At 40.4% G+C, this 8,947-nt stretch overlaps 1 protein-coding gene across 1 annotated transcript; it reads right to left on the bottom strand.

Annotated features, from left to right (window-relative positions):
• Positions 1-1,084: 1,084 nt before the first annotated feature.
• Positions 1,085-3,064, bottom strand: LOC111219427 (E3 ubiquitin-protein ligase TRIM39-like). Its single transcript, XM_022742102.1, has one exon. It carries the CDS (start codon positions 3,050-3,052, stop codon positions 1,664-1,666), a length of 1,389 nt encoding a protein of 462 aa, XP_022597823.1. The 5' UTR covers positions 3,053-3,064; the 3' UTR covers positions 1,085-1,663.
• Positions 3,065-8,947: the final 5,883 nt, after the last annotated feature.

The following is an 8,947-nucleotide window of genomic DNA, read 5'->3' as shown; positions in this document are numbered from 1 at the left end:
TTCATTATTTTTTGTGCACACTTTATTTATTTATATTACATATATGTATGAATTTTAATGTACATACATACATACATACAAAAAAAAAAGAGAACATGTGAGGACAGGGAGGAGCGCTGACTCAGCAGCATCACTGATGAAATCCTGCTCACTCATCTCACCTAATTTAATAAGTTTACTCGACATCAGCATTTCAGTTAAGTGGGCGCTGACAGGAGTGAAGCAGCAGCATGTTAAAGGGTTGGACTGTGTTAAACTGAGAATCATGGTCAGATGTCAAACACACAGTTCGTTATAAAGGGAAACTCAATAACCGAACAGCATCTTGTTTCACCTCATTGTTGTCTTTATTCTGATGGAGTACTGGCTGGCTGTGTGAGGTAGAAGGTGGGTGAAGTATTGGAACAGCTGATTGGTATATTAATCACTTACAGGTTGATAATTTGATTCAGATGAGGAGGTTTTAGGCTCATTAACTGAAAGATTTAATACAAATTGCAGTCTGTTCAGTGTATACAAGAATACATAGAGACCATAGTGACATGTTTTTCTATAAAAATGTTTGAACAAGAATCCCTACCTTGTGGTTGTATGACTTTGCCAACCAGTCAAGTTGCAGGAAATATGATCACAATCTCCCCTTCCTGAGTTACTGCATGAAATAACAACCAGAAGTGTTTTTGCAGAACGTTGTGATGTCACAGTGAAGTTGACCTTTTGGATGTAAAATGTCATCACTACATCATTTTATCCTATTAGACATTTGTGATAAACTGAGCCATAAATGACCAAAGTCGTGTTTTGTGAGGTCACCATGACCTTTGAACTTTGACCACCAAGTTCTAATTAGTTGAGTCCAACTGCCCGATATGAAGAAATTCCCTCAAGGCGTTCCTAATATAGATCACATTCAGAAGGTCAGTGTGACATTCACCTTTGACATTTGACCAGCAAACTCTAATCAATTCATCCTTCAGTCCAAATGGACATTTGTACCAAATTTGAAGGGATTCACTTGAGGAGTTCCCAAGATATTGTGTTCAAGAGAAAGGGATGGACAGGCTGAAAACATAAAGCTGTCGCTGGTGCGTAGGCATAAAAAGTATAGCTCACATTTTATGTTGAGGACTAGACAGTTACACGTTCACAATATCTGATCATCATTTTAAATGGATAGAGTACCATTGTAAACCAGCTCCTAGTGTTAGAGTTAAATCATATGCTGTTTTCAGTATTAATGCTGAGATTCTGTGAGTATTTTTATGATTTATCTGTTTGAGCTAAAAGTGTCTCATTAGCTCAGTTTAACCTCACAATAGTTTCCGATGGCTTGTATAACATGTTGCTGCCACAGACGTCACCCTGGGTTTCAAAAATGATAAAAAAAAAAATTGCCTGTTAAATGAACTTTACAAATAAATAAAAAAAAACAGTAATTGTGTCATGTGCAGAATGTTCAGACCTGCTTTTTCAGAGTTCAGCTGATGGTAACTGAATGGAAAAAAAACATTTCATAAATGTAGTTAAGCTGCTAAAAGAAACACAAACAGAGCTTTGGAGTAATGAGGCAGCAGGAGGACAGGTGCAGCTTCACCCCTTAAATTCACTGACTTTTCCCTTTAATACATAAACAACATTATAAATATAATCATCCTCTTTATCTCTAACTGCTCTGTTCCACTGTCACAGAGATCTTCAGTGGTGAGATCTTCAGTTTATCAACAGTTCTAATGAATGGAAACAGCTTCTCAGTGGAAGTGTGTGTGATGGTGTGTATGTGTGTGTTAGTATCAGGATCAGAGAACGACAAACTTCCTCTGTTCCAGTCCAGATTCACTCTGATCCTCTGGAGCTTCTTCTGCACTGACAGATCAGTGGATAAAGCTTGTGGTGAATATGCTGAGTATTTACCTCCACAAAACCTTATTCTCCAGAATCCAGACTGTATGTCTCTCTTCCTCTGGACGGACTCTGCAAACACACCCAGTGACCAGTTTGTATTGTCTCCAACCTCGACATCCCAGCTGTGAGTCCCTGAGTTAAAACCCTCAGAGCTCAGGACAATGAGGTAATCATCAAACCTCTCTGGATTGTCAGGAAGCTTCTGTCTCTGTACTCGTCTCACACTGGTCAGATCCTCAGACAGGATGAGTTCTGGATGAGCAGTGTTTGGATCCAGAACCACAGGACTGTAGGAGACCATGTCCTTCATCTTGTTCCAGATGTTGAAGGTCAGGTTGCCCAGATGTTTGGCCTGGTCTATCAGAGCTCCTGAGTCCAGCTGTGGATCATCCAGCAGGGGGCGCTGCTGGACTCTTTCCACTGTAACCTTGTAGTTCTTCAGGAATGAGACGTCTTCAGCTCTCAGCTCGTCCTCTGTGGCTCTGACTGTGTGTGACAGAGCTGCTATCTCTCTGCTCAGAGCCTCCATCTTCTCCTTCATCATCTGACTCTTCTGCTCCTCTTCCTCCCTCAGAGCAGTGATCCTGGCCTCCTCTTCCTCCTCTAGAAACTGGTGAAGCTTCTTAAACTGCTCCTTAATCAGCCTCTCTGTGTGTTGGGCCTGGACCTTAATGTGTTCTGCTGATTGATCAAACTCCTCTTTAATTTGTTCACAACCCTTTAACTTCTTCTTTAAGGGCTCCAGAGTTTCCTGAAGTTCCTTCTTGTGTTGTGGAGCAGCTTCATCGATGGGTCTGAATCTGTGGTTGGTGTGTTTTTCTGAATCTCTGCAGACGAGACAAACTGGCTGCTGATGGTCCAGACAGAAGAGTTTGAGTCTCTCAGAGTGCAGACTGCAGAGAGACTCTGAAGATCTCTGATCTCTCTCCTGTTTGAAGGCCTCACACAGGTTTTTTAAAGCCAGGTTTAAAGGTGGGTGTTCTCTTGAGGATCTTCTCTTACAAACTGGACACTCACGTGTTGGTCTCTCTCTCCACCAGCTCTTCAGACAGTCTTTACAGAAGCTGTGGCTACATGACAGAACAACAGGATCTCTAAAGACCTCATGACAGACAGGACAGCAGAAATCCTCCTCTGACCTGGAAGCCATTTAGTCTGTGAGTGAAACTGAAAACACAGCAGACAGAAAGTACAGTCAGTCCTCTACTAACTTCACTGAGATGTACTTTCACTTTGAGTCGTGGTTTTTGTCAAACTCACCTTCAGTGTGGAGTTTCAGCAGGTTGAAGCAGCAGTGTTGTAGTTTCCCACGTCTCTCTCCTGTAGCTGGACTCACTCAGAGGAAGTTGTTGGTTTGGTCTGAAGGTGAATCTGATCGTCTGTTTTTCAGTCTGTGTCTCTTGAGTGAAGAAGAACAAACTGTTTCTTGGTTTGTCTCAGGTGAGTCAGGTGAGGGGTGGAGCTTCGTCAGACTTCCTCTGATAAATATTGTTGCTCCACCAGTTATACAGGGGTGTGTTTCATTTCAAACTAGTGACTCATTGGTTGAAATATAGACTGATAATGTGCAGCAGGCTGCATTACATGTTTATAATCAAACCAGAGGTGTAATGTTGTGTATACACAGGTACACACTGTACACCCCCTCCTGAGCAGGGGGGGTCTGCATATACCTATCTTAACAAAAGCTACAGATGTGTATCAGTGAGCATCTTACAGTCTCTCATGCACAGTATCCATGGTGTTAATACAGACAAGAGACTTTTGTTTGGCAGAGCCCTGCCACAGGAAACACAAGTGCAAGTGTGACTGTTACACTATATATTTATATTATGAATTATTCTTACTGACATATTAATGTGTAAGTAGCATTTTACTGTTGTAGTTGGTGCTGGTTTTCTACAGCAGTGCATCCGAATTTATCAGCTCATCACTTTTGTTTGTAAAATGTTCATCAGTGAAGAAGATAATAAGTAAAGCTGTCACATAAATGTTGACCAGACTGGAAACATTGAAGTAAAGTACAATACGTTTAATTTATTCTTCAGTACAAGACTTCAGTAAATGTACATAGTTACAATATGTTACTTTCAAATTAAAGGTCCCATATTTTACACCTTTCCAGTGTTTTATTTGAAGTGTTGATCCATAAGAAGATATATTTGTGGTTTTAAGAACCAAAAACCATCTCAGTGTAGTTTTACATCTCCTCTCAATGGCTTCTTGCTGGAGCTCTAGTAAAAACAGGTTGCTTAGCCAATCAGAAGAGAGGAGGCTCTGAGCATCTCTTCTGATTGGGCTTGGGGCATGGCTGAGTGTGGTGACTGCTTTGTTGTGACATCACAAAGTTCCAGAAGTCCTGACGGCTGGTTTTAAGGCTCAGTTTCTGAATACAGGCTGTGTGCATTTCTCTGTGGACTGAGGCTTTGATACTTTCACAGTATTAATATAGAACCTAGACCTGCTTTATAATAAAAAAAGACATGGAAATCTCACTTAACACAATATGGGACCTTTAAAGTTGTGTGGTGGTCCACTGGAGCTAGAGTATACCCACCTACCGAGACACCACTGGTTCAAATGTAGCCTGAAAGTAGCTTGAACGTAGGTGAGAGTTTCACATATAACGTAATACAATCATAAGAATATTCTGAACTGATACATAACCTATTACTCCAAATTCTCCCAGATTCCTTGCTTTATTGCTCATTATTGCTCAGTGGGTCAAACTGTACCCAGATATATTAGAATAGGTAACTTGTGCTTAAAGTATATATATTATAAATTATTTTTAAGTTCCCAGACTGTTAACCCTTTATTCCCCGACTTTAGATTTTCTTCCCTTGTATCTATATTTATGTGTTAGTACATACTTTACTAGGATAAAAAAAGTGATGCTGTGCATTTTGAGCCATAATGTAAAACATTAACAAAATTAGCAACAATGTAAATTTGCATAGCATTGATAAAAAGAGAAAAGGCCAAATGAACCAAACATAAAGACCTGAAGCTAAGTAAATCATTTTACATGTTAAAAGGTTGACAGTAGAAATAAAGTGCAAATTGTCAAATTGAATAGCAACAGGAAGAAAACATAGTTTTTTTTTTTGGAAACATTAACAACTAAAACAAAAATAAAGGCATATGACAGTATGAGGGGACTGATACAGTTTAAGCAGTTTAATTCACTGACTTTTCCCTTCAAGAAAAAACTATTACAGATATAATCATCCTCTTTATCTCCTCTGTTCCAACCTGACAAACCGATTGTTTGTCTTTGTATATAGGCTTCTTGATCGATCAGCTATAAGTTAAGGAAATAGGCGATCCATACATTCGCCCGATATCATCCCGTATCGTCCCAGAACCTCTGCGACGAAGAGAAGGGTAGCGTAGAAGCGTAGAAGGGTTGTTCATGTGTCGATGGGTAGTCTGTTCCATTGTCACAGAGACCTTCACTGGTAAGATTTTAAATGGGTGTTTATGCCAAGGTTCAATGTATGGAAACAGCTTTCAGTGAAAGTGAGTGTGGATGTCTGAATGTGTGAGTTAGTATCAGCATCAGAGAACGACAAGTTTCCTCTATTTCAGTCCAGATTCACTCTGATCCTCCGGAGTATCATTTGCTACCGGAGAGCATTGCTTCAAACTATAACATTGCTAAGTATTTCGCTTCATCATAACTTGTTTCCGAGAATCCAGACTGAATGTATCTCTTCTTCTGGTCAGACTTTGCTAACACACCCCGTTTGTATGCACGGGCTCTAACTTGAGTTTCAGTGTTGAATTACCCTCGCCTCCCTTGTGTGTATTTAGTCTCTGTGCTCCCTGTTGCCCTTGTTATTTCATCTGTTGATCTGTTGTACTTGTGTTTGCTTCTGTTTTTTTTGCTCCCATGTTTGACTTTTCCACTTTGTTTTGCCTGTTTAGTTTCCATTGTTTTTGTTGGATTGGTCATAAGTGTCTTTTTTGTTTTAAAATGTGGGACCTTAACACTCCCAAAACTGACAAAATGCAGAATAAATACTTATTTTAAGCCTAAGAACAAGCCATGAAGAGAAAGTCATCAAGACTGATCAGGTGAAAATATCCTTCCATTACCCATACCGCTTAGACCTATGGGGTCACGGGGGACTGGAGCCAATCCCAGCTGACACTGGGTGAGGGCGGGGGACATCTCTTTAGAGGACATGTAAGGATTGTTGTGACGGCCTTTACTCACATTCACAAATTTGCCATGATGCATGCCCAACATGGAAGTTCGGACAGGCCAAGTGCTTAAAAATACCTAAAATATAAATTCTTTAAGCTCCTACATTGTTAACCCATTATTCCCTAACTTTAGATTTACAGGTACAATTAAAAAGATCCTTTGTGAATATGGTCTGTGGTGTTTCTCTGCTGTTTGTCTAGGATATGCGAGAATATACCACAGTCACTCTGGTGAAACAGGGAATAACTTCAACTCTTTATTGAAAGCCAACTCAGGGCATCCACCTATGTGCTTTCCAAAGCCTCTTTACCCTCTGATCATAGTTCACTCATTCAGAGTCAGTGATGTTCAGATGTTCCCAGTCCAAATAGAACTAGTACACTTAGAGAAATCCAGATCAGTTTCAGACCTGCAGACCTTCAGATACAATAATCCTCCTCTCCTACCTCTCTGTGAAGTGTGACAACCTCTTTGTTCTTTATCCTGTGGAAGTGTGTGAATCTATCGCCCCCCTCACGCTGCAGGCTTTCACAGATAACATGACACACTCACCACCCAGCTCTTCATATGTAATTGTAAAGGTTTAACACAAAAGCCAGATGGAGCGATTGAGTGAGTGAAATAGAGATAAGGTGTTTCTGAGAGGGACAAGGAGAGCACCTGACTGTTTCACTGTCTGACAAATGTTTTCATGTGGGAATAAAAAAATCAAGTGTAAGGGTATTATCACAGAGTCGTAATGAAGGTCCCTCTTTCTATGAGCAACACAGAGTCAGTATGAAGACCAGACTTTGCAGTTTCATTCTGACACTGGTGAAGTGTTTCAGTCTGTACTGATATCAAAGTCTCTCAGACTGAATCCGTTTTGAAATTTACGAAGCAACCAGTTTTTACATCTAACTTAAACCAGATGTAAACAGATGAGTTTGGATGGATGCTATTTACAAGTCAGAAACTTGTAATTATGATAACTTTGACATGACGTGAGCACAGCAGCATACTTTATCAGAACTTTGTCAGATGATGGGTGTGGGTATGGAAACGCCCTCTCCCTACACCTTTCCCATTTCTGTTACTTTTCATGTGAACAACTGAGGTCAACACTGTCTTCAGAAAAGGTTGATTATCATGTCTCCTTCCCTCCCTATGATGAGAGACTTTTTGTCTCCTGCTTGGTTCGCCTACCACTTTGCTCCAGACTTGGTATTCCTAGCTACAGACATTCATGGTCCACAGAGGAAGACTTCTACAGACTTTGGCGATCCTCTGACCTTTTCTCTGTAGTGCTACCATTTAGGTTGATTTGTGCTTTAAAGTGAAATACCTCAACAATTGTTGGATGGATTGTGATGAAATGTGGTTCAGACGTTCATGATAATTCAGAAACTTAGAAGGTAAGAAAGTAATGTGTATTAAACAATTTTTAGCTCTTGCTACTTATATTTAGCTTCACTGTCTGTGTAATGCATGTGAGCAGAGATTTGAGGGCGTGAGCCACTGATGGGAGTGAGGCAGGCAGATGAGATGCTAAGCTAACGTCAAGGTTAAGAAATGGTTTGGCCCAATGGTATGTACCAGGGCGCTTTGGAAAATTTGCAATATACATTATTGGACCAGGATCAGTTATAATGGCAGACCATATTACGCGCTACATTAAGATGGAGATGGGGAAAAAGGAGATTTAATCCCTCTTCAGTCTCCCTACAGGTTCAACACATGATGCAATCCCTCTGTACCCTCACAGTCTGTCCTGAGATACAGTTCCTGCTCTTCTCTTTAGCTCTGCCTGTAACCAGTCTACCTGGAGCTCCTACTGACCGAGTCCTCCCAGCTGATTGCGTCCGGCCTGATCTGTGTGTGGATCACAGACTCTCTGACAGACAGGAAACAGCATGTGAGAATGAGCGAGGCTGAGCAGACTCACTGTACGGCACAGAGCTTCCTCCTCTCCTCTGTCCATGGAAATTTAGCTATGATGGTGAAATCTCTTCAACCGTTGTTCAGTCTGAAGCTGGCATTAGTTAGCATCAATCACACTGCTTATCCTCAGCTTGTGGTTTCAGAACCTTTAACTTTAATGCTGTGCTCCCTCCTCTGGGACGGGGGCGTAACATATTAAAACTAAACCTGAAGATTAGTCAATTGTCTGATTAGTTTATTGCCAAAAAGTATTATATTTTGAAAATCAAATAATCATTTTAGTCATTTTTAAGGCAAAATTTTGCAAAAGCTTCTCGTGTGAGGATGTGCAGCTTCTATGTGAGAGTAAACTGATTATCTTTCGCTGCTGTTTGGAAAAGAAAGCTGTCTGAGGACACCACATTGCTATTTGGGAAATTGTGATGGGCCTCTTTCACGATCTTTTACCATTTCATGTCCAAAGCAGTCAGTTGTTTTATTGGAAAAATAATCTGCTGATTGATTAACAATTAAAATAATTGATAGTTGCAACAAATTCATTCATTATTTTTTGCTTCTTTCATCACGCAGCTAAACACCACAGCATGTTTGTTTTACATACAAACTCACTGCCCCTGCACAGCTTCCTCTTATTTGAGGAAACAGTTGACTGTATCTCACTTAAACCTCCCCACAGTGTGTTTCCTGGAGCTCCTCACAGTTACAGTTAACAAGCCGAGAAAAAAACCCCAAAAAACTTAACACTCGATGTCTCTTCTATATCCTCATAGAAAAACGACATGTGGTGTTAGGGTGCAGAGGTTTCTGGAGATCACAGCCGTGGCTGTTTTTGTGGAAGAAAGTTTTTTATTTTCTTTATGTAGTCTAGTTTGTGACGGATCACTTTTATCAATAGATAATAAAAAAAATCTT

The sequence above is a fragment of the Seriola dumerili genome, unplaced genomic scaffold, assembly GCF_002260705.1.
Source record: "Seriola dumerili isolate Sdu_G_001 unplaced genomic scaffold, Sdu_1.0 BDQW01000066.1, whole genome shotgun sequence".
NCBI lineage: Eukaryota > Metazoa > Chordata > Actinopteri > Carangiformes > Carangidae > Seriola > Seriola dumerili.
This window is presented reverse-complemented; position numbering and strand designations above follow the sequence as displayed.

What these genes read in the sequence shown, in the direction of transcription:
- LOC111219427 (XM_022742102.1), bottom strand. Translation starts at nt 3,052, where the DNA reads ATGGCTTCCAGGTCAGAGGAGGATTTCTGCTGTCCTGTCTGTCATGAG.